This window comes from Myodes glareolus, chromosome 7 (assembly GCF_982192425.1).
Source record: "Myodes glareolus chromosome 7, mMyoGla1.1, whole genome shotgun sequence".
Classification (NCBI taxonomy): Eukaryota; Metazoa; Chordata; class Mammalia; order Rodentia; family Cricetidae; genus Myodes; species Myodes glareolus.
In genome coordinates this window covers 33,816,140-33,842,685 of record NC_142032.1, presented here as the reverse complement: position 1 = coordinate 33,842,685, position 26,546 = coordinate 33,816,140, and the positions used below count along the sequence as shown (strand labels likewise).

Here is a 26,546-nt window from a genome sequence, read left to right as displayed (position 1 = left end):
TGTGGTACATATACATAAATGTAAGTAAAGCAAAAACCCGTGTAATATAAAAATAAATAAGTCTTTAAAAAATATTGACATAGTACTGTAATTGCTATAATATTTAATAAAAGAATAAAACCAGGGATTCATATATATATTCATATTCATGTGTGTGTATATGTGTACATGGATCTATACATGTTGTTTTGTTTTGGTTTTGTTTTTGAGACAGGGTCTCTCTATAACCCTGGGTGTCTCAGAATTCTCAAAGTAGACGAGGCTGGCCTTGAATTGACAGAGATCCACCTGCCTTTGCCTCCCAAGTATGAGGATTAAAGGCATGTGCCACCACATAGAGCCCGTTCATATTTTTTTGATATGGAAGCAGACATGGACAGATATGTACCAGTACTAAGTCATCATGATTCATTGATTCCAACGCGCATTTTTAACATATCTGAAATCAAAGCACGTTCTTCCCAATGGTATCTTGCTTTTAATGAGAGCATATGTGTTTACAAATACAAACTGCTTACGGAATTTTAAAATGAAGATGTGTTTTTTTTCCTTCTTCCCTTTCCCTCAGTGCTGGGGGACGAGGGGGTTAAAACAGGGTCTTATGGACCTCAGGAACACACTCTATTGGGCATGACAAAGCATGAGACAACTCTGTTACTATGTGGCTTGTCAGGTTTCATGAAGAGCAAGTTAAAGGAGAAACAAGACTGCTGAGAGAAGGAGAGAAAAGAGAATAAAGAACAGGAAAATAAAGATGAAAGCTGAGGAGCCAACTGAGGTAACAAGGGAATAGAGGACCTAAGTCTACACAGACTCCTCTGGGAAAAGTGCTTGTAGGGGCTGGAGAGATGGCTAGGCGGTTAAGACCATCGCGTGCTTTTCCAAAGGTACTAAGTTCAATTCCCGGCAACCCTCTGCCCTCTTCGGGTCTGCAGACAGAATACTGTATACATAATAAGTAAATAAATAAATATTTTTTAAAAAGCACTTGTAAATGTAATTGTCAAAGTATGCTCTGGGAAGTATACACAGAGTTAAAAAATGGATCGAGATATATCCACACCCGAATAAAATAAAAAAGATCAAGCCAAGAAATACAGCAGATAACCAGAGAGGTTAAGACTTCATGCCTGGAAAGATTCTAAAAAAATCACACGTTGCTGAGCCGTAAAGGAAGGAAGCCATCAGAACCTAGGATAGAGTCACAGGGAACACCCAGAGAGTCATTTTTTATTATATGCCATCCAGGGAAAACCACACATACAATGAACCGATTCCAGTAGAACATTCAGCAGGTTCTCGTGACAGCATTTTGAAAGATGGGGAAAGTTAGAATTGATGGTGACACAGCTGGGTGTAGACACAGTTGGATGAACTACAGTACCTAAAGAATGTTGATTAATGGAAATATGCCAACCTAACTAATTGCCTGCCTCCTTTCACCCAAAATGACTAATTTATTCCCCACGCTGGCACCGTGATCATCTTCCTAAACCATAGTTCTGACCACGGTGTGCACGCGCCATCTGAGCAGGGCAGAGGAGGCCCATCAGCATCAGTTCCCTGAGAAGCCTGCCCATCCTCCATGCTTGCCTCAGCCTCTTTCACATACCTATTGATGAAACCCCATTCTCCAGCAAACAGAAAAATGGAGATCAAAGAGTTCCATGAGATCCATTTGATAAAGCATGGGATAAAAAAAAATAATGCAGAAAACTGGGAATATCAATGAAGCATTTCTATGTAAACCAGCAAGGTCACTCTCAAAACAAAGCTCCTTTGGAGACAGAACTGAGTATGTAATGGGTGTCTCAGGCTTTCGGCTCTATATATAAGGAAGATGTAGACATGTGAGACTTGCTAATGGTACAGTAAGGATTTCTTTAAAAGTCAGAAAGCTTGAGATGACTTAAAGAGGCTTTCTGACTATCTTTTTAGGTGTGTGTGTGTGTGTGTGTGTGTGTGTTAACATCAGTCTGTCTCTCCGTTGTGTGTCTGCCCATGTGTTCAGGCATGTGTAGAAGCCAGAGATCAACGCTAGGTGTCCTCTTTGCCTCTGCCTTACTTTGTGAGACAGGATCTTTCATTGGACTCACGTTTCAGCTAGACAGATCCACATGACTGCACTCCCAGCCCCGGGTCACCGGAAACTACCACTATGCTTGCTTTTTCATGGGTCAGCCTCGATTTAGGTCTTCATGCTCCCACAATACACACTTTATACCCACTAAGCCATCTTCCTAGCCCATTTTGGGGTTTTCTGGTTTTGATTTCTCTAGTGGGCTGCAGGCTTGAGGTGACACTAAGAACCTTCCAATGTTGGTGAACTACGGTTCCACCACGGCCTCTAAAAGGAGGCCACTGCAGTGTGGATGAAGAAAGATCCCCCCCCCCATCCTCAAAAGCCACTTAGACAAAAGAGCTTTCTATTCTGGTTTAAAGAATAAATAGTCTCAGAGAGGCAGCTACTATCTGTAATCCTTCAACAGCTAACTCAAGCTACTCAACCGACAGTGGAAACAGCGAACGGTTCAGACATCGCATGACGCCTTGCCAGCATTTGTAAAGAGAACTCTGGATTGCCAAGTGGGAGAAAATTCTGTTGCCGAAACACTCTGTGGAATGCCAAGATTGCAAACAGTGTGTCAAGGCTTAACGGACGGCTCTGCATTAGGCACTATTAACAAACTCTGGCACGTATTCTGCAGGCCCCCTGGCTTGCAGGAAGGCAGCACAGCACCTCTGCCATCACACTTGGCTCCATTCCTACTTCGAGGCCTTTTGCTTCTCAGGAACAAACCAGAGAGAACAGACATAGTAATAAAAAATTCACCCTGAGTCTAAAGGCCAAAGAAATAAAATAAAACAATGTATACATGCACGATGGCTCCGGAATGTGGAAGCATCGGCTGCACGGACCCGAGCCCTTCCTTAATCACTACTGCCATGATCACCATCGAAGCTTCTGAATCACGGGGTCTGGATCTCACCTGATCTTTAAATAGAAGCTCCAGAAGGGCCTCCAATGAGCTACATGACTGCTTAAGCAAAAATAAAACTCAGTAGGGCAAGAAAAATGCTCCTTTCTGCTTAGAAAGTTCTTCCTTTATCTCACTTCTGTCTCTTTTTATGTGTATGGTTATTTTGCCTACACATTATGTACATGTAGGCAGTGCTCTTAACCAAAATTCAATTCCCAGCAAACACGTGGTGGCTCATAACCATCTGTAATGAGATCTGGTGCCCTCTTGAAGAAGAGACCTGGTCAGTCATCCTCATCAACTTAGACCATGAAACCCAATATGGACAAGTTCAACAGAACCGCCATGTATGGCTGCCCAAGCGTGCTTTAGCATTGCCAGGGCATAAATTTCAAATTTCATTCACGTACATGTGCCATATATGTCCATGCCCACAGTGGACAGAGGAAGGCATTGGACATCCTGGAACTAGAGTTGCAAATGGTTGTGAGTCTTCATGTGGGTGCCAGGAATTGAATCTAGGTTCTCTCGAAGACCAGCCAGTGCTCTTTAATGCTGAGCTACCGATGGAACCCCTCACTTTGACCTCTTCTTCCACTTATTAAAGCCAGTTTCCTCAAGAGAAATGGAACAGCAAAGTGTTTTCCTGAGAACTGACAAGCTCAATACTAACCCACGCTGCCACCACACACCAAGGCCCTGGGACTCCTCCCAGGCCTGACCCCCTCTGACTGAAGGACAGCAACAATTGCTGTGTGTGGATTTTCTCATTGCTCATTATGACAGTCAGAAAATGACAACTGACCAAAGGTTCTATCATTAAAGCTGGCGACAGATGATCGGAATCCAGGTCCTTGACGCAGTCCATATCAAAAAGAGCAGATAATCCAAACAGTGGAAATAAAATGAGTAATACATATAACAGCAAGCAAATTGATAAGCCTGTGGATTTAGATAAGACCGACTCAGAATAACGCCAGCATCTACAATGGTCACAAGGTAAAACTCTTTAAGACGCAATTGAGAACCACACCTCTTCCATTCACTTAGCAGGGTAATGGAAGGTCTGGTGTCAGGCAGTGATCCCCAAGCCAAAGATTTCTGAAAACAGGCATTTGAATGGTCAGACTATCTGGCAGAGATTACAAAAACACATTTTTAAAAAAGGACAAAGTTAGATCTTGGGGGTAAAATGAGAAAAATAGAGTCCACAGATTATCAGTTTATAATCACGTCATAATCTGCTTCCATTAGTTATTTTTTAGCAGCAAAGATCACTTGAAGAGGAAAATTAATTAATGGGATACCTGAAGCACACTGTTATTAGCTTATTGAAATTTCAACAACCTCTTAATGTTCTCTAGGAAAACCCCGTAATGGATAAGACGGAATTCCCACAAGAATAACCAGCTTTGAATGGGCGTAGACAATAAGCACGTCAGGCACCGTTCTCAGTGTTTTGCTGTCATTATCTCAATATGGCACAGACATAGCATTAACGAGCATTACAAAGTTATGACAAAATCACAGACATATAAGCTTTAACAAATCATGCTAAATTTGTATAGCTGCAAAATTTCCAATATTACAATGCAATATATGTTAAAAATACAGGATTGACCTACTCCCTTAAGGCATAATAATCTTTCATTCTCTCAGCATGATGTTTCTAAATTAATTAACTTGAACATATTTACTCTGAACAGTCAATGTTATAATTAAAGAGAGTAAGACTAGGTACATCTGATAATTAATTCCCTTCTCTTTTCCTAATAAATAATCAATTAGCACAAATATAAAGGACATTAGAAGTTCAAAATGCTCCATTTTCATGTGACTAGTCTAGTCTTATCTTTAAAATTAAAAAGCCAGTTAAAATGTACCATAATGAATTCTAGTGGTGGTCAGTTTTATATCTCTAATTAGCTACCCTATAGTCCATGCCTGTCAACAAAACATCACAAATCTAAGTATTGCTGTGAAGACATTATATAAATGTGATTAGCATCTTCAGTCAGATGACTCTAAAGTAAAAGAGATTATCTGATAATCCCTGTGGACCTGATCTAATCAATCTTAAAGATTTAAGAGCTGAAGCCTCCCTGAGAGGAGTTCAGCCTGTGAAGCACAGTTCCCGCCCCTGGCCAATCAACCAAGGAAAGCAGGACTCCACCTTTCCGTCCCTTCCTTTCACCAGGTACATTCAGCCCATCTCTGCTTCCTCGTCTCTCATTTTAATCCAAACTGCATCCTTGTCCTGAAAGGACACAGACTCCTGACTCTGGTCACTGCTTATAGTCTCCACTTAGCCAACAACACAACCAATCCCCAAAATCCAGCTTGAATATCTGTCCTGGCTATGGCAACTTGACATAAGGTCGTGATATGGAATTCCCTCTGTATGCTGTGAATATGTTTTATTATCATTGTATAATAAAGAAGCTGCTTTGACCTATGGTAGGGTATAATATATCAAGGCAGAAAAGAAGGCAGAGTCAGAGAGACGTCATGCCCAAGAAGCGTGATGTGAAGTAAGAAACCATGAGTCTTGTGGTAAAATATAAAACAACAGAAATGGGTTAATTTAAGATATAAGAGTGAGCTAGAAATATGCTTGAGCCGTTGACCAAGCACTGTTGTAACTAATAAAGTTTCTGTGTGATTATTCAAATCTGGGAGGCCAGGAAACTAAAGTGCAGTCTCTATTTATAGTAGAACTGTTTTAGAAAAGAAGTCCCCTATCAATGGACCTGTGAATATGCCTATGGTACATTTTCTACTTATGATTTATGTTTGGTGTAGGAGGGGCTAGCTCACTTTGGGCAGTGCCACCTCTGGGAAGATGCTCTTTGACTATACAGAAAGGCAGGCTGAGCAAGCCAAGAAGAGCAAGCCAATAAGCAGCACTCTTCCATGGCCTCTACTTCAGCTTCCGCCTCCAGGTTCCTGCCTTGAGTTCTCACCCTTTCTTTTACAGTGATCTGAAAGTTGTAAGCTGTGATCAGTTCTTTACTCCCCAAGCTTCTTTTGGTTATGATGTTTTATCAGAGCAATAGAAACCCTCACTCAGGCAGCCTCTCTGCCTACCTCCAGGAAAGAGAATGTGTCTTACCATCTCATGTACTCAAACATGTAACTGAACCCCAGACACACAGAAATCCTGAGAAACTACTCATGGAATTATGTGAATATTTTAAAATTCAGTGCCAGAGGAGTCAATGTGCAAGAGCAAAGAAGGCAAAAAAAAAATTCTTCTTTGGGCAACATCTTAGGGGAAGGCAGTTCTAACCAAAGTCATACAAACCATCTTAGGGAAGGCAGTTCTAATCCGTCATACAAACCATCTTAGGGAAGGTAGTTCTAACCAGTCATACAGATCATCTTAGGGAAGGCAGTCAGAAACAAAGTCATACAAAGAAGACATTTGTTCACTAGGTGTCTTGCATTCGCCTTATAATCTTAATTTCAGGGTGTCAGTGAAGTCTATGGAGCCTCTCTAAAGCAAAAACCACCTTCTGCGTACCTTTGGGGGAACATTCTTGAGCTTATTAAACTACCCATTTTCATCCATCCCTAGACTATTTGCCTATAGCCTATGAACTCTCAGGACAAAACCCTTGGACAGAATCAGGCATTGCAGATCTAAGGTTTAATTCCCTCTGGTTTGGGTCCATTTCCTAACCTTTTTATGAACCATTTTTGTAGCAGCTATATGTTCCTGAAAGACAGGCTGCAGCAGTATCTGAGAGATGGCTCCTCTAAGAATATACAATTCTCAAGGAGGAAAGTGTTTCCAAGGACGTTGTTCATCTGTTGTCAGTCACAATGGGCTGCCGAGGACGGCTGCTCCATGGCACAATAAAGCCTTCCTTCTGAAAATAGATCCTCTTTCACCTCTGGGGCCCAGTGTTTGCCTTTCAAACTAGTTGCAAAGACAGGAAAATGGAAAAAAAACAGGGAATGCAACTTGTTAAGTCATGATGCAATTTGAGGCACTATTTAAAAGAAGCTTGTACCTCTCAGTGTCCAATCCAAACACGTTGGGGACAAGGCCACCTGCCCAGTATGCACCATGAAAAGTTTTTGCATCGGGGCCTCTCCAAGCCCTTGTGTGAGGTCACCCTGAAAATAAATCCTCATCGCCCCATGAGTCAAGATACAAACAAACGTGAAAGTATCACCCTGGAGACCTAAGACAGAGTTCAGCTGAAGCTGAAAACAGAAGACAAGCACCAACTAGTAGAGAGAACAGTAACCTCGTAGAGATGTGAGTGCTTTGGAAGCAGAGATGAAGAGAAGACACCTGAGAAGGGCAGCGTGGGGCTGCCTCCTGATAGCTCAAGACACAGTCTTGAGACTGCAGAGACTCTGTGGTAAACACTTTTCCTTCCAAGTTATTTTCATCAAGGATGCCAAAACATAAGCCAAAGAAAAAGAACAAGAAATGTAATATCTCCTGTCAGTCAATCAAAAGAAAAGCAATTATTTCCATAAGGTAGCTGTGCTTGAGCACTGGGCTGCCTGAAACTGCCCAGTAAAGCACCTGCCAGAGGATCGCCATTGTTCTTCACATGGCTTGCCAGGATGTTATGAAACACCCACCATCTTTGTTTTTATATGTTTGGTTTTGGTCCGAAATTAAGAGTTTTCAGTGGGTATAGAAATAAGATGACTTTTTTATCTATCTATGGCAACGTTTTGTGATGTAATCAAGAACAATGGCTTCACGGAACAAAACACAAGGCCTCACACCTTAGCAGTCTTTGTCATCTCCAAAGGCATGCCATGCACCATGTCACAAGACTGCTGTGGAACCTTACTTTAACTAGGCAAAGATGTGTGACATTTGTTTACACTGTGGAATATTACTTTAACTATGGGAAGGTATATTACATTTGTTTCTGTTGCATTTGTTTGATTATGTAAAGATGTGTTGCATTTGTTTCACCTTGCCTTTCTAAGGCACCTGATTGGTCCTATAAAAAGCTGGATGGCCAATAGCTAGGCAGAAGAGGGAGAGGCAGGGATGGTGGGCAGAGACAATATATAGGATGAGAAATCTAGGCATGAGAAAGAAAAAAGCAAGGAATGAAAGAGGGAGAAAGAGAGGGACACACCTGGGGTCAGAAGTCTGGCAGACACTGGAGGAAGCAGGAAAATAAGGCAGAAAGGAAGGAAGGAAGGAAGGAAGGAAGGAAGGAAGGAAGGAAGGAAGGAAGGAAGGAAGGAAGGAAGGAAGGAAGGAAGGAAGGGCCCCAAGGCAAAATGTAGATAAAGAGAAACAGGTTAACTAAGTTAAAAGAGATAACTAGAAACAAGCCTAAGCTAGGTGGAGCATTCCTAATTCTCTGTGTCATGATTTAGGAACTGGTTGGTGACCCAAAGGAAAGCCTGCTACACAAAACCTCACTCCTTAACAGCCTTCATCGTTAGTCCATGTCATGTATAGGCATGACTTCTCAGTTATATATTCTGCCTGAAAGAAGTATCTCCATGAGACCTTAAGAGTGCAGATACAACCTCACTTCAATCAGAATCCTCAGGACCAGCCAAGGCCTAATGTGCAAATCAGCTCCAAAACTTAAAAGTGATGACCATGGAGTTGTGACATTTGACAGGAGGTAGAAGCCACCAGTTTCAAAGACTAGTCACCTTTGCACCACTCCAACTAAATAGGGCAATTTGAAGAATGCATTTGAATGCATTTTTGTCGTTTCTAACGTGGTGATAGCTGTGTCCTTCTGCTCAGGTCCTAGGGAGACTTTTCTAGACCATCTCACGTCAACACACCCTTCCTGCCATCAGTCCTATCAGTCCTTCGCTGTCATTCTTCTTTGCATGGTTGTCACACTAATCTTTTGTGTGTTTACGGTCATCAGAATGTCCACCTAAGAGGGCAGAAAACATACCGCTGCTGTGTGTTTATTCCCCTATGGTTCCAACAAGTGCCCAGTATACATTAAATAATTAATTTAATTTAGGTAAAAAAATTAATAATGAAATTTTGAGACACTTCCAAAATATCTACTTGGAAAGTAGCTTTATGAGAGAATACTTAAGAAAGGATTCTTTGGTCTGTCATCTTTCCTAAGGAACAGTAGTATCTCTCAAGGCTCTGAGGACTCTGCTAAGAAGGAAGCCACTGAACACAGCTCAGCTTAGAATTTCCTCAACTTCTGTAGAAATAAATAACACTTAAACAAGTATCCAGGAAGCTGGAGAGATCACGCAGCAGTTAGCAGCATTTGCTGCTCTTGCAGAGGACCTGGGTTCAGTTTCCATTACCCACATGGTGGCTCACAAGCAATCATAACTCCAGTTCCAGGGGACCCGTTGCCCCTTTCTGACCTCTAGGGGTAGTAGGCAAAATGACGCACAGACATCCACGCAGGCAAAGCACGCATACCTACGAACCAAAATAAACCTAAAAACGAGACAAATGAAACCATCTAAGAACATCCCGTGGAAATCTGTTCCAAGTGCACGGGCAACAGCTTTCATCACAGCTGACCCTGGGTTACCATCCCAGTGACGGTGGCCGCTATGTTCCTGCAAAGCTGAATGCAGCCCCGATGACAAAGAGAACACATGCTTCTGTCATTCACTGGTCATTCTCACCAACAACCTTCTTCAACTCCTACACGTGTGACTTCTTCTAAAAAACCCCTATCACCACACAGCATCAACCCACTTCAAAGATACAAGTGGCATTACACTGGGCCAAGTTATCCTAGGAGCCAGGAGACAACCTGTTCCAAGTAACAATCGTTCTGGTTAAGTCTGTGACATGCAAGGATGTTTTTCATTAAAATATAATAATTTACTTTCATCACTGTTTTTCACTGAAAACATTCCTTGCAAGAGCATTTCCCAGAGACCTCCGTGAAATTAAGTTCCTCTCAGGTGAGGGGGATGGGGATCCAGATGTGTCTCACCAATGCTCTGAGGTGTGATGTTAGGCATTTATCACCAATGTAATAATGTGCAGATGTTTGTGAGTTGTTAAAAAAGACAGCTTTGCACTCCTTGAATTTCATTGCTGGAACAGAAGAACCATCTTCACACATACCCACCACAGTCGTGTTACTACCGTGCAACAGGAGAGGGGGGCTCCCTCATTTCCTGGTCACGACTGTGGTGCGGGCCTATTCCTAATCGCTAGCGATTTGAACTCAGTCCCATCAAGGAACAAGGAAAAGATAATTAAAGGGAACTGTGAAACCTGGCGAGGCACTTGAACACATACCCACCTGCCAAATAGATCAGACCACAAAACAATTCATGGGAAAAGCAAGCTTGATTCGTTACTTTACTGTATACACCAATTTAAAGGAAAGTATTGCTTCCGTCTACCTTGCCACTCTCCCAAGAACTACCTACTTCAAAATGAACCCTTGGGTTCCCTAGTGAAGTTTACCGTGATAGGAGATTCTGAGGAAAGGTGACGGCTTCCAACAGTCTGAAGAATTACCAGTTTCATTTAGAGACAGCGGCATTAAGTAAACTGCCCTCACACAGCCAGAAAGCCAATCAAACTTGTCTCTGAGTATGAAACGCAAACATTTATAACTGTGGGAGCTTGTATTGAGGTCGCTAAAGCGAATATCAAGGATGTTCAGCCAAACAAGGGTCAATGTCTAACAAACATTTAGCAGCCCACACAAAGTTCAGTCTTGAGGGAAGTGCAGAGTGGATAAAGATGCAGGTCACCTCTAACATTTGGCCAGGCGTTGCTTGTATTCATTTTTTTTAAGTCCATTGACAACAGGCTAGAGTTGAAGGAAATCCCAGTTCATGGAACTTCCAAGGTGAAAATGAAAAATTCCAATAAAACTCACAGCCTTGAGAAGAATTTCAAGTGGCCTATTGCCTTAGCCTTCTCTTATTTTGCTCACGCACCGGGAAGAATTGAAGGACAGACTTTGTGACTTTTGCTCTGGAGGCTAAATTTTATTCTCAGTGGAGACCTTTACTGGTGGCTTGAATACTTTGCTACTTGTTTTATCAGCCTGTCCTTGCTTCAGTGAATTGGAGAATTGCAACACACACCTGATGAACAAGGCTGCGGGCTGAAGAGGTGTGTGTGTGTGTGTGTGTGTGTGTGTGTATGTGTGTGTGTGTGTGTGTGTGTGTGTACTTGATTTATGCAAACACAAAACCTACTCTCTGAGTGCAACAATTCAAACTGTTCCTGTACTTTTCCTTTTTCTTCTTTATACAGCTTTAATAAGATCTGCGTGAGATTCCAGATTCATCTTATTTTTTAGTGGCATGTGTCATGTGAATGGAAGGACCGACTGCCTGTGGCCAGGGCATCACTGAGCCACATGCCTTTCCCCATATACATTATCTCATGGGTGCTTTGTTACTGGACCCGATTTCAGAGTTGGGCCTCCGAAAGCTGGCTACGTTAAGACCAAAATAATGTCATTTAGTGTCTAGGGGGAGGTTAAGGGGAGGATTAGAGGAAGGCGGGCGGGCAGGGGATATTAAACAAGTCCATGACTAACAGGGTGTGACAGAAAAGAGTTTCACTCTTTTCAACAGAACAATTCCCCACGGCTGGGCCCATTACTCCACTGTGCCTTTATCACCTTGGAATTTTTATGGTTATTTTTGATGAATTCACATTTTTGTAAAGCCCCTTTTGAAATCATGCCAGTTTTCAATTTTTAATTAAAGTCGTAAATAATCTTAATTCTGCCTTAAAAGGTTTATTGTTTCTTTCTTTTTTTTTTATTACTGATGCCAGGAAATATTTCAAATACCAAGTCCTGATGTGAGTGAGCAATTAGAAGCTCTCTAAGGTCTAGTGACAACATCGTTCCGTGTAAATACGACACACTGGGACATCGGCATGCGACTTAGCAGCAGGGACTGACAGAGCTGGGTTTATCAGCAGCTGCTTCTCTTGGGAATGGCACTGCCTCTTTTCTTAAATGAAGAAACTTCCATCATTTTAATTTCATGAATTAACCATCACAGATTGAGAAGCGACTTTTTGGAAAGTAAACACTGTAAATTGTTACTGAGAGCTCAACAAAGAAAGCCACCTAAATTTGATTTATCCATTTGTACAAAACAGGTGGGCACATTAGAGAGGGACTCCTTCACTTTACATAAATCAAAATTAAGGGAGAGCTTCAATGTCTGACACGAGATCGCCAGGCTTCTGAAAACCCTGCCTTTGTTAACTAGACTGCCTGCCGACAGTTGCAAGGGATCTGTAAACACAATCATATCTTAAAGTTTCAGGGTCTACTTTTCTCTGCTGTGCTCTATGAACTTCACACAATACTGTCACTAGCTGGCCAGACTAGCCTTCCAAACCTTCTGAGACACGGAGTTTACTGTCTCCCAAGTCATTTCATAATTGAGTTTTTATGGACTATTTGGTGGGTGTGGGCTTATATGCATATCCACGTGTAGGTGGGTCCACATGTGTGCACACCTGTGGGGAGAGGCCAGAAGTCAGCCTCGAGTATTTTCCTCAGGAGCTGTCCACTTTGCTTTTATGTCCACCTCTCAAGTAGTGAACACACATGCACATGCCACCACACAGATGTATATGCCACCACACACACGGGCATGCCACCACAGGTGGCTTATCAATACATACATGCACATGCCACCACACACATGTACATGCCACCACACACATGCACATGCCACACACACATAAGTATGCTACCACAGGTGGTTTATCAACTCATGCACACACCACCACGTGCATGGGCATGCCACCACACACGGGCATGCTACCACACCCATGTGCATGCTACCACAGGTGGCTTATCAACACAAATGCTCATGCCACCACATACATGCGCATGCCATCACACACATGGGCATGCTACCACACACATGGGCATGCTATCACACCCATGTGCATGCTATCACAGGTGGCTCATCCACACATATGCTCATGCCCCCACACCGATGGACGTGCCACCACACGCAGATTATCAACACACAAGCACATGCCACCACAGATGGTTTATCCCTCAGTGTGTGAAGTCTGGTCCTCATGCTCTCAGTGTGAGCACTTCACCAGTGAGCTCTATCCAGTTCCCAAGCTTTGTCTAAACAAACTAGGATCTTCTGTCCATGGCAGAAACGTGTTGGAACTTGGCTCGTTTAGTGGTTCATTGGTATTGAGTTGGTTACCCGATTCATCTAAGGGACTTTATAACAAAATTAAGGGAGTGTTAACCTGTGGCAAGGGTTTTACGGTCACTGGCTTCTAGTCAAAAGTATGTTTTTTCATACTTCTTCGGGATTTGATATTTGCTGTTGGGAAATTCTCTATAGGTTTTTGATACTGCATTCTCTTCTGTCTTGAGGCGCTGCCAGCTTGAGTACCAGCTGAGGGCTGATATACAGACATCCTTGACCAAGTCTCCCTTTTGAGAAGGAAAACACTCAGATGCATGGTTTGACAGATACACTAACTACTTACAAAACCAGTCTTGTAAATCAACTGTAATTTTTTTTCTCTAGAAATATATTTAAATCTCAGTATTTTGGAATACAAATAAATTATTATCTAGAATCACTTGGCATGGTTTGAATAGGACTTGAAGTCAGGAAAGCAAAGGGATTTTCTTTAATGTGAATAAAATTATCAAACTGAAAGAACAGTGCTTCCTCTTAAAATAGCACATGATCATGATTGGATCCTGTAGCAGGATCACCGTCTGTTGACTTTGTCATTATCTGTATCTTATAAACTCAAGGGAATGAATTATATTCATTTTGGAAAATCACGGTCTTCTAGGTGAGAAAGAGTTTTCATTCTCAGCCTGACAACTCTCTCCCTGCAAGTTGTCCCCAATAAGTGAGGTTTTACTAATAACGTAAGATGAAGGCACCTTCACAGACCTTACTGTCGTGGCATGAAATATTATTGTTCCCTATGGAGACAACAATGATGCTCACATGTGTGGGAACACATAGGGCATTTTTAGAGATTGTTAAGGACTTTCATTGTATGAAAATGTGCTTTGGCCTCATATTAAGGAAGAGTGGTCTTGATTGTGTGAACATTCTTGAAGCACTAATTGGAAAAGAAGAAAAGGCTAGTTGGATGACCTTTGACATTTATTCTGAATCTGTGACACCATAATACCTGGAGATTTTGAAATTTGCATTAATCCCTCACTGATGTCAGAGTCCATTCAGGTTCGGTACTTTTTCCCCTCTGGCCCTGATCTCATACACCATGCCTACCAACCATCGTCAAGACAACCATAGGGAATGCTCTCCTCAAATCCTAGGGAGTCACCCAAGTTCTTCATTAGAGCCGAAATTACTTGAGCTGACTGGTAATATTGTGAAAAAGTGTTTCTCCAGAAAAAGCTTCCAGAAATTTCCATAAAAGCCTTTTGTTATTAACATTTCCTGGAGTTGGTGGCTGGTATTAATTTTCTCTGCAAGTTTCCCTAGAAAGTTTTACACGACTATATTAGTTGTGCCAACCACAGCTTTGCTGAGGCCTCAGGGGAAGACGCCCCTCCTCAGTATCAAGCACAGGATATCTTCAAAGTCAAAGGGTTCCAATGCCCCACCAAAATGCTGTGACTGCAAGAATAATTCAAACATGTCTTTCCTCGACAATTCTCTTTGAATCTTACCTTTTTCCTTGCCTGTTGCTCTTTGGAAGAATGCGCTTTCACATGCTTTCTTAGGGAGCTTGGATCGGTGTAGCGCTTTGTACATCCAGGAATTTGACAAGCATAAGGTTTCTGAACGAGAAAGAGAGAAAGAGCAAGCTGTGGTTAAGTCATAAAGGTCACAGGGTCATGCTTTACTCAGACTGCTCAGAGCATGAACTGCTACCAAACGACAGGTGTCAAACGCAGGGTAATACTCATGCATGTTAATTAGGACGCCCAGGAATTCTGCATCACGGGGATGAGAACAGTCAACTTCCAAAATGCCCCCACGGAGATGCAATAGCCTTGATTTTTGAAGACATTAACTTACATTGCAGTGTAACCATAAAATCTCTTGAAGAATTTTTAACATGAAAGTTATACTTACAGTGACTCTCCTGAGAAAATCATTGGTACTGTCAGAAATAGGAAACAGATTCTTTAAGGGTGCAGGTAAAGAAGCTGTAGAAAAGTCCAGAAAAGACTGGGTATGGTTCAGAGGGTACCTGATTCAGAAAGAGGGAAAGAATTAAGAAGGAAAAATTAGTATAAAGTGAGCAAGAAACAGTAGGTCTCAAACCACAGACACATGAAAATCAGCCAGAGGAAACAGTAATATTATTAGTCACAGAGAAGGCAAGGCTGAGTGACATGAATGAGCCCTTAGTGGAGGGACGAGGGTGCATTTGCCCCTTCCAATTAGCTGTGCAGCAGAGAGATGAGAAATATATGGAAACGTGAGGACTGTCTCCATGTGCTTGGCACCTAAGGTCAAAATGAATGCATGACCTGGGTGGGAGGGAAGGAACAACTCTAATCCATCCTGATGTCAACACCACATCACCATCTATTACTGCTTATCAAGGGTTGGGAGACAATGACTTTGGCTGCAAGCTAAACCAAAATCTGCTGTCTATTCCAAGAACTTAAAAAACCAGGAGTAATTGTATAGACAAGATGAATTAATTATTATCTGCTGTGGAAAATGAGACCTGGGCCTGCATGGGAAAATAAAGAGGAAGATCTGGAATCTTCTCTCAGTGGGAGTCTTCTGTGGATGCCTGCTGTGCTAAGGACAAGAGCACACCATGGCTGCTCTCACTCTGCTGTGCTCTTGCTTTCATGTGCATTTCATTGCCTGAGTGAAGGTGCACTTTCTTATTTGTTTGCTGGGAGAAATATTTAGAACTCACTGACATTTTGCCATTTTTCTCGTTCCAAGAACAAGACAAAGCCACGGTATGTCATTTCATTTGAAATGTCCAATTTGAACATTGGATTTGATTGGCTTATTTTTGATTGACTGAATGACCTAAGATTATGCTGCCAGGATGTGCTGGGCACTGTATTAAATTCTATGAAACGCTATCAACAAATGGTGGATGAATAAGAACCAGGCCCTTAACTCACAGTTTTTTTTTTTTTTTTAAGTGAGCAATTATTGGCGAAAGGCACTTGTTAAGAAGTTTCCATCAGGGAACAAAGATTTCGGTTGAACCTGGGAATCTTTTCTGAGTTCACTCATCCTTGCTGACCTAGCCTTCCCTACTCTGCCTTCACCTCAGGGGAGCAAGCAGCCAATATCTAGCCTTAGGAGTGGCTGCAGTAGGAGCTCACACTCGAGTTTGAGCAGGAGAGGGAACTAGATAGAAGAAGGCTTCCGAACACCGGTGTGCCCTAGAAATCTATGCTACTGTAAACAGGCTTGGGAATGCCATCAAACAGTTGATTTAAAATATTCTTGGAGAAAGCCTAATACACACCATTCCTACCAAATGTCTTTGAGGCTTCCCGACTGAGTATGCTACTTGAGGCCAGGATGCCCAATCAGCTCTGATGAGGACGGGAGTGCTAGCCTATCATTTTATCTCTGATTACCTAAGCTTTACGTGTCACACTATACTCCAACAAAAGAGGCCTTTCATTATTTTCCAGCCGTCCTGAGCAATTACTTCTCTTATTTAGCATTAAGATGTTAATAGACACATGTATTAATAAAAAAACTTTCAGGGTTCTTATAATGAACTGAATAATCTTTGTGGGAAAACCATTTTCCCGAGTAAAGAATCTGTTTAGTTGAAAAAGATACCTTTATCCTAAAATCCTGACAGCTTTCATATATGGAGTGGTTACTGGAGAGGAACCTAAATTTAAGTTATAAATTCTTCAAGCAGCTGGTTTGCTTTGGAAAACAAGCATTTCGTTTCTCTATTCTCTTAAAGGGTTTACCAATTTGTTAAAGGAAGTAAACATTTGAATAGGAGACAGTTTGGATCTTAAGGGAAAATGACAATTTTAACAGGTGAAATAGAGAAAATCATTTTTAACAAGATAAAATGACCAAGTTTGAAGAGATGTTACACTGAGTTCAGTTCATAAAATCATCATCTTATGCAGCTTTATTTAAAAGTTTTTAAAGGTCTATACATGCTTACTGCTGAAATTACATTATAAAATATTCTGTCTGATTAGGAAAATTAATGTCAAAGAAGGGTATTGCTGAAAAGCAACACATTTCCTCAAGGATGGCTTTGAACCTACGGAGAAGTGACTAACTGGAACAATTCCTCAAGACAATCTTGTTTTATGAATGGTCACGCTTCTATGATGAGGTTTCATGACAAACTGGAAAATACACTGGATTGTACCAAGGCCATTTCAGATACAACAAAATAGGACATTTAACATAATTTATTTGTATTTTTGTTATGTTGGAAAATTTCAGCACTTTTCAAATATTTATGTAAAATTCTATTCAATTGGTCCTGAACAAATAGATAAACTCAATTTGGCTAAAGCAGTAAAGGTTTATTGTTTGCTCAAATTGTGTTAACTATGTTTCAGGTGTTTACCAGACAAACCATTACATCTGTGTATATTAGGCAATTCTGTTTAGAGAGGTTATATGACACACATAGCTAAAATGACTTCTACAAATATGACTAATAGAGACTAATACAAAATGTAATAAATATGTCAACTATAACATCAGAAAAATCTTAAATATGGATGAGAAGGTGTGTAGAAATAACAGTATCTTTTCAAAATTCATGCTCTGGTGTAGTTTAATAATAGACATCAGAACGTTAACACTGAGAAAGTACTGTCATGAATACATTATTTGCAAGAACGTGGGATAAGAGATTCGTGATGTGGTTAATACATTTATCCCAACAGCTTTGTCAAGTGAAGTGAAATTACACAGCATCTACCTGGCCTCCCATAAAGAAAACGGCATCAAAGCTTGAGAGCGCACAGGGGTGTTATCTACATAATGGGGGAAATAAAAGACAAAAGTTATAGAGAGACAGCATTTGTGAGGAGCAAAATGAAGCCGCATTAAGGGAGTTAAGGGTGTGAAAATAAAATCTCAATTGTTCTCATAAGGTTGATAAAAATGGATGTGTGGCTGCTAACGCAGAAAAGGCATGTATGAAATGAACTCGAGAGAAGATCTGTTCTGTCTTTTCAGATCATTTGCAGGTGTAAATAACAGATGGTTTCTAAAGCACAGGACCAGATTCATGTTAACACCACGCTGGCGGAGAAGTGAGGTCAGGAGGCCAAGAACCAGGGTCAACACATAAACACTGTATGTCACAGTCCTCCCAGTTGTATAATGTTGTCTATTTTGGTACAAGCCTGATGTATTAATAATTACTTTAATCATCTCTAGGAGCCATTCTGTGGGCCAACATCTACTGCATGATAGACCCTGAAACGCTACAGCGAAGGGATTAAAGAACCCCTTGACCCCAGAAAATTCTAATATGTAGCTTAATTCATAACCACAAACATTAAAAATAAAAAAAATGAAGCAGCCACACAGGGCACCTCTGTGGGAACCTCACTGTGTTCTGCTGTGCTTGGCACTGCCCCTGTGACCTGCAGGCCATAAAGCAAACGCCTCCACCATCCTACCATCAGAGGGGCCCTTTGGCACGCACAGCTGAGGCTGGAAGGTGGCAAGCCCCTGCCATCCTTACAGTGTCAAGATGCGTCCTCTGGTGCTTGGCACGGTCACTGGAGTTGCTGAAAGCCTTCTGGCAGCCCGGGTGCTGGCACAGGTATGGCTTCTCCCCCGTGTGGCTCCGCAAATGAATCTTGAGGTTCTCAAGTCTTGAAAAGGCCTTCTTGCATCCTTCAAACTGTGCAAAGAAAACAAGTTTTAGTGATTGAGAAGGACCACAAATGCCTGAGATGAGAGGAGAAAAACAACCATTAGTCTGTACTTCGCTAACAGAAAGATGAAATTCAATCCAAACAGTAGCAAATACTGCTGCTAAAAATACCCATATGTTTATGTGAATTGCATCTTTTCCACAGCATATACATGCCATGTTCCATACCAGATTTTGGTCCCAAACTGGTTTCTGTGATTACTTATGTCAGAGACAACTCACTGAGAGCCATCTGGCTCAATCAATAGAAACATAGTAATGTGTATCTTAAAGATTTATTAAAAAAAATTAACACACTTTTCTGTTTCCAAATTGGTCTACATTGAAGGAACTTGGAAGGAAGAAACTTTTAACAACTATTGAAACAAACGGGAGAAATCAGAATGATACACGACAGAAAAACAAGACAAGAGAGGTCCAAGAATATAGGATGAGGAGAGCAAATATCCACTAGATCAAGTTAATGAGACACATCCTTAAATATTTGTTCAGGTTTTTAAACTTCCAAATTAGTTAGTGGCCAATGTTAACATGCAGGGTAATGCCAAGCTGAGTGAGTTTTCCAAATGCTTTTGAAAGGGAACTAGGAGATACAGAATCTAACTAGTGCTAATTCATTCAAAATAAAGTAACCATTATTATTATTACTATTATTTCAGAAATTCCACTACCTAGACATGAATAAGAGAAAGATAAGAGGTTGGTAATTTTTAAATGCATGTTTGTGTTTGTAGTTTGTTAATAATACATAGTGGGCCGGGTGGTGGTGGCACACACCTTTAATTCCAGCACTCGGGAGGCAGAGGCAGGCGGATCTCCGTGAGTTCGAGGCCAGCCTGGTCTACAAGAGCTCGTTCCAAGACAGGCCCCAAAGCTACAAAGAAACCTGTCTCAAAAAACAAAAAACAAAAAATCCAAAACCAAAACAAAAACAAAACATATTGCGAGTAGCATTAATTTAATAACTTCCATGGGCAAATTATCAGTTAGCGTTATTGGGTCTCAATGATGCTAACATTTAAAGAGACAGTAAGGAAATGTGTTGGAGAAAGTCTGTAAGTAAAGGATAAAAGTGAGGCGAAGTCATTTTTGTACAAAGCCCTAGACAATTTATGCGACTTTAACACATTTAATTCCACTAAGGCTCTCATCAGCAAGTCATGTTAGGGATATGGGAAACAAAAGCATGGCATGCTTACAATGATTAAATCTTGATGGGCATGTTCTAGAGGAATGAAGGAGGAACAGGACAGACAGACACGGATATAGAGAAGGAGGGCAGGAGAAGGACTCTTTCCATTTGGAACTAGTTGACATTGCTTAGATGCGCTGCAAGGATCTCGCACACTACCTTGGTTCCCTCACTGGCGACCACAGAAGGTGGAGGGCACCGGCTGTGAAGGTTTTGGCGGTTGGAAATCTCGTCAGTAAGTAAAGGATGAACTAAGCAGAAAGAAGAGCCGGCTCTGCCACAACTCCATCCACTTAAGTTGATCACACTCTGCACGCTGGAGTATTTTAAGAAATTTATGAAAGTTGCACTTATTTTTGATTGAGAGTTATACATGTCTCACAGACATATGTTGGTTTATTTCGATTTTGATATTTTGCTTAAAATAATTTTCAGTGTTTTCCCGATTTCTATTTCACATAAAGAGTAAATTTAGCCCAAATGAAGGGAGAATGCTGACAAAGCTGACGACTTTTTCACAGCCAAGGATCCATAATGCCACACTGCTGGGGGAGGGGCAGTTTCACAGCCAAGGATCCATAATGCCACACTACTGGAGGAGGGGCAATTTTACAGCCAAGGGTACATAATGCCACACTGCTGAGGGAGGGGGCAGTTCGGGAGTTTATGGGGCCTTATTTCTGCACATTTTCCAATACGTCTCAAGCTTAAGGATCAAAGAGTTCAAATTTAACTCCTAATTCATAGCTAAAAGATCTCTGCCAAGCAAATGTGTCCTTTTAATGTTCACTCTGAACGAAGAATCAGAGCAAAGTTCTGGAGCCTAGTTTATTTTGCTTGGAATTACCTGGGCGAGCACACTTAGCTCTGAAATGAGCTTGTGATTTTGGACATGCTGAGTCTGTAGCCTCTTTCTCAGCAAGGCTCTTTTGTAGAGAAGATGCCATTCTGGGGCCAGGTCCAGTGGTACATACCCAGAATTAGGTGGGACGCAATCTCTCGTTAATTCTACAGTCACCTCAAATCTTACAGAGAAAGCTGCACTGTTTTGGCACTGATGAGAAAGTGGAGAACAGTGATAGCTCACATAACACTGTGAATCTTGGGTTTCTGTGAATCCAAGATGCATAAGATACTTTCCGCACACCTATCATAGAATGAGAAACCCAGCTATGTGCTTGGATGGTTCAGACTGTCCACGTGGTCACATATAAGGTATATGCAGCTAGCAATTCCTCATCCTTTATAATCAATGCCCATTTAAATGTCTTTTTAGAATTAGAATTGAACTGGTTGCTATTATTGCTATTTGTACAACCAATTAAAAAAAACCATGGCATTCCAGGTTCCTGTGAGAAACAAAATACCCAAACCCCATAATGTAGCAAGGCTGAAGGACAACATGGGCATCCAGATAGAATAATGTAGTGGTGAGGAGCAACGGAAAGGCGGACTGCGTTACCACCCAGATCCCGGCTAGCTTACGCCGAAATAATTTCACGGAAACGGTATTCTTTTAAACACTGTTTGGCCCATTAGTTTCAGCCTCTTATTGGCTAACTCTCACATCTTGATTAACCCATTTCTAATAATCTGTGTAGCACCACGAGGTGGTGGCTTACCGGGAGGATTCTAACCTGTGGCTGTCTCAGAGAGGAGAGTCATGGCGACTGACTGCCTCTGCTTTCTTTTTCCCACAATTCTGTTCTGTCTACTCCACCCACCTAAGGGCTGGCCTATCAAAAAGGCCAAGGCAGTTTCTTTATTAACCAATGAAAGTAACACATAGACAGTTAACCCTCCTCCATCAGAATAAAACAGCAAGAAGATAATCTGTAAAATAATGAAACTCTAGATGATGTCAGATGCTCCCTCTACAAGAGTAGCCAGCAGACAGAGAGAAGTACGTCACATCTACAGGGGAAACAGAGACAGAAGGTACGACTGCCCGCACTGAACTGTATGAGTAAAGCCTGTCCTTGGAAGGCAGGAGCTCCTAATAGACACCAGCCACTCACGTGCAGCTCTCTTGAAGAATCTATGGATCCAGGTCCTCACAGCATGGCAGAGGGCTTGGTATGGGGGCTAACACCAAGTGGGTCAGAGCCACTAGAATGGGTGGTCAGGGGACTCTGGAGAGGAAGGAGATGCCATTTGTTGCTCTAATGGCATCTGGATGGAACTTGAAAGTGAACATTGTATATTGAAGAGTTATCATCCACTATGGGAAGAACCCTGGAATTCAGTGCAAGAACTTCCTCTTCCTAAGGCACTTTCACCCCAGCATTCACAAGTCTGGTTAAAGGAAAATGCTTCAAAAATAAGTTAACATTTAGGCGGGCTTCAAAAAAGAAAGAAAGGAAGGAAGGAAGGAAGGAAGGAAGGAAGGAAGGAAGGAAGGAAGGAAGGAAGGAAGGAAGGAAGAAAATTAATAAAAGAAATCTCAAACAGCTAAGACTGGATTCTTGGAGAGTTTGGGCAAATGAATGCCTTTTAATCCTCTGAGATTCTTTTTCATGACTTTTACATAGCTATTGAAAGTGTTGAAACCGGATATAGGGAAATCAGCACGATTAGGGATATTTCCTGAGTTTGATTCACATTTGCTCAGTGTGGTTCTCACAGTCCAAGACATAACTAGAGACCTAGGCTATGCACTGCCAACTGGTTGATCTGCATCCTTGCTGTGGTCCAACACTTCCTTTCAGGTCCCTTCCTTCTTGGATTGGCTCTGAAGCCATGAATCCAAAGGCTAGTAACTCAAAATTGAATCACACCTTCTGATTTGTCCTTAACTCAAAAATAGGAAGATGAGAGAGGAAAAAAAAACAACTACAATCAAACTTAAGAGTGCCAGCGAGAAGAGGAAGGACTAAAATAAGATTTTAAGAAAGAGGAAAGAACCGCAAACACACAGGGCAATAATGGAGCTGGGACAGTAGAAACAGGGTCTGAAGTTCACTGAGTATTTAGTTCACGCTAAATATCTTCTCCTTGCTATTAATTTGATCTAAATAGTATCTGCTCTGTGAACAAACCCTATGAACATGCTCCACTGTAGCTGATAGGAGGCAAAATAAATACAACTCAATGTTTATTCAAGCAAAGATGATGAAAGTGAAAGGCAGTATGGATGGCAGGGCAGGTCATACACTGGTAGACCCTGAGCAATGGTAATCAGAGCCATGCTTCCCAGACCAGCATCAGTATCCTCAGGGAACTTGCCAGAAGCATGGATTCTCTGACCCCACAACAGAACCCAAACTTTAGGTATATGGCCCATCTGTGTAAGTGGGGACCAGTGCTCTCGGAGATGCCTAAGTGGGAACCGGTGCTCTCACAGATGCCCAAGTGGGAGCCGGTGCTCTCGGAGATGCCCAAGTGGGAGCCGGTGCTCTCGGAGATGCCCAAGTGGGAGCCGGTGCTCTCGGAGATGCCCAAGTGGGAGCCGGTGCTCTCGGAGATGCCCAAGTGGGAGCCGGTGCTCTCGGAGATGCCCAAGTGGGAGCCGGTGCTCTCGGAGATGCCCAAGTGGGAGCCGGTGCTCTCGGAGATGCCCAAGTGGGAGCCGGTGCTCTCGGAGATGCCCAAGTGGGAGCCGGTGCTCTCGGAGATGCCCAAGTGGGAGCCGGTGCTCTCGGAGACGCCACCTAGGCTGCAGTCATTCTCCGTCTCCTTATGCAAACCACATGGGCAGGAAGAAATTGTTTTTTTTAGCACCCACCATTTCTACTTTAGCCTGTCACCTGAATGTGTATTGCAGCAGCTATCCTAAGACTGAAAAGGGGTATCACCACTCCAAGGTAGAGAGGAATGTCATCATTCCCAAGGCAACCGAGACAGAACTCCCAGGATGCCAATCTCTCACCAGAGATTCTTCAAACTACAGCTGACAAAGATGCCACCAGGTAGATGTCTGGTTCCACACTAGGTGTGCCCACCAGCTCTCACCATCGCTGTCTGGTTAGTGAACCACCTACCATGGGAACTGCCCTTTACAGCCTCCCATTGAGAGAAAATACTGGGAGGAAGCCATGTTTTCCACTTGTTCATTTCAGCAGAATTACAGGCATGTGGGAGACCAGGGCATTAGATTCTCAGAGAGAGAACTTGAAATCTCATGGGCCTTGGAAATACTTCATGGCATGAAGCCTCACTCCAAGAAAAATCTCTCCAATGCTGGTTTTAAGTAACAAACTTTAATTAGACATTTTCACGTTCTTACAAACCGAAAGAACCTTAGATTGCATCACTTTGCTAATTTAGAAAATTATCTCATATTTAAAGAATCAGACTGGACTGCAATCACCATCAATATATATTGGCTTGATTACGGATTGTTGACATTCAGTAACATTCAGATGACCTTTGAAATATTACTTTCTCTTTCTATTAGAAGCTTTTGTGTAAGGTTCTAGAAATGAAAGGCTCATTAGACACCATTAAAATGGGATTTATTCCATATGTGTAACTAATAATCACGCTGAATATTATCCCCTCCTCTAATCAGCTACTTGGAGTGCCAAGAAGTACAAGTTTGCATTGAGAGCAGGAATAAAAGCAAATCTTCTTGACCAGGTTTCTATACTATTGCTAATATCAACACAACCCAAACAGAAAGGAGTCTATGATGCTGGACAGGCTTTTTAAAAATATACATTTGATTTCAATTATGGCTTGGTGTTTATGACCTTGGGAGGTATGCGCTTTTACAATTCCACCAGTCAAGACCAATTAATCCCATTAGTGTTGGCTGCCACTGTGATATGCAGTAATAACTGGCCAATGAATTAGGTGTTAGTTTTGATCTCAGAATACCACCCGAGACACTAGAGATGAGAAGCTTCCATGGAAAAGTCAGCAAACATTTCTGATGCCCTGACTACAGCCCAGGCAACTTCCATAGTAAGTCTAGGAGGTCAAGTCCCTTCGGATTAACTGCTTGCCTTCAAACGGTGTAAGATTTCCCCTGTGACTCTAAAAGAGCGAGCCCAGGAAAGTGAAAAGGTCCAGTTCACACAGTTGAGAAGCAGCGAGAACTCTGACGAATACACTCAGCTGACATCTGCTTCTGGAAGTTTCCTTCCAGAGAATCTTCTCAACTTTTTGCTCATGTGAGTCACAAGGAAGTCTCGAGATGCACACCTTGGGCCTTCCATGGGGTTCTGTCTCCAAGGTAACACCAACAGATGTTCAATGCTCTTAGAGATTATAATTGGAGATGCAAGTGTCTGGGATACTTCATGAACCTATCATCAAAGTACAGTCTACAGAAAGTGTTAGAAAGAGGCTGTGTCTTGTTCACCAAGAGACACTTGGTTCCTCTGCTCCAGACCAGTGAATGTCCAAGGAAGACAGAGGACACGTTCTGCATATCCTTACTCACATTTACAGCTCGGTCACTCTCTTGTCCCCAGCTCTGTATCCACAGGTGTCTGTGTTACCTTCAGCTGCTAAATGGAAAAATGTGACTTTACACTCTGTGCAGAGCAACAGTGTCCTCATCGGAAAATCACTGAAAGTCACCATTAAAATTGTCTTTGGTTCAAGGCTACTCAGGCAAGGCTTTCAAAGGCTCCTGGCATCTAAGGAGATCTTCTCTTGGCTGCCCATGGCAACCCTTTAGGGCTGACTAAGACCAGCAGCAGAAGGGGCAAAGCAGCTATGGCATTGGCCTCAGTGAGTCCCCGCGTCAGCGTGTGTCTGCCACTCATCCAGCATCCCTAAGTGGCCTATGGTTCTCATTTATCGAGACTTTCTGGAACTATTAAAAATCTTACAGAATTAATATAAAACCCATTCAGTAATGTTTTCCGAAGCAGTACTAGATTCCAGTCATTGTTCCTTCCTTGTTATTCTGGTGTGTGAAATGAATCTATTAACCAGCTCATAAATTCCTTCCTGGCATGTTGCACTTCTTGTTTTTTGATCACTAAGAAATCTGCATAAAACAAAGGTCACCCACATGAGCATATGTGTATGATTTTTATTGGTTTAAGGCGACTCATTGCCTTTGACCATTTTCGACCATGGGTAACAGTTGATGTTAAGAGGGTGTCCTAAACGAGGCAGCAAAAGAAATTAAAAGAAGCTGGGAAAATGACTCTTGAGAGTCCATGTGACAATGTGGGGAAAAATATGTCACTTCTGTGCCAACAACTGAACCATATTGAATTTTTATGGAAATTATCATGTCTGGTTTATAACAACTGAAAGGAACTGGGGTCAAACGGAACCTCATCACGAGCATTATATACACAGCTACAAAAGGAGTCTGGCAAAGTGGAAGAAACACAGCTATGTAAGATGTATGATGCGGCCCTTCCCAGCTCCTCACCAAATAAAAGCACATACATACATCTAAACACACACATACATGTGTATATGTATGTATGTACGAATTTTATGTTGTAACAATACAATGTAATAAAATTGTACTTCAAACAAATTACTATTTCTTTGACCAAGTAAACAATGAAAACCTGGTTGTGTGGAGATTCCGTTATTATTTACTGGCAACAACTTCATGCAATCTGTG

The 26,546-nt window shown here is 41.9% G+C and overlaps 1 protein-coding gene across 5 annotated transcripts in view; it reads right to left on the bottom strand.

Annotated features, from left to right (window-relative positions):
* Glis3 (GLIS family zinc finger 3) overlaps window positions 1–26,546 on the bottom strand; it is a 442,586-nt gene that overhangs the window by 82,518 nt on the left and 333,522 nt on the right. For all 5 annotated transcript variants that reach the window (XM_048438769.3, XM_085693756.2, XM_048438771.3 and 2 more), the window contains 2 exons: window positions 18,622–18,783; window positions 14,615–14,725 (listed from right to left, as the gene is read on the bottom strand). In XM_048438769.3, the coding sequence (XP_048294726.3) occupies window positions 14,615–14,725; window positions 18,622–18,783 (273 nt within the window). The remainder of the gene's footprint in view (window positions 1–14,614; window positions 14,726–18,621; window positions 18,784–26,546) is intronic.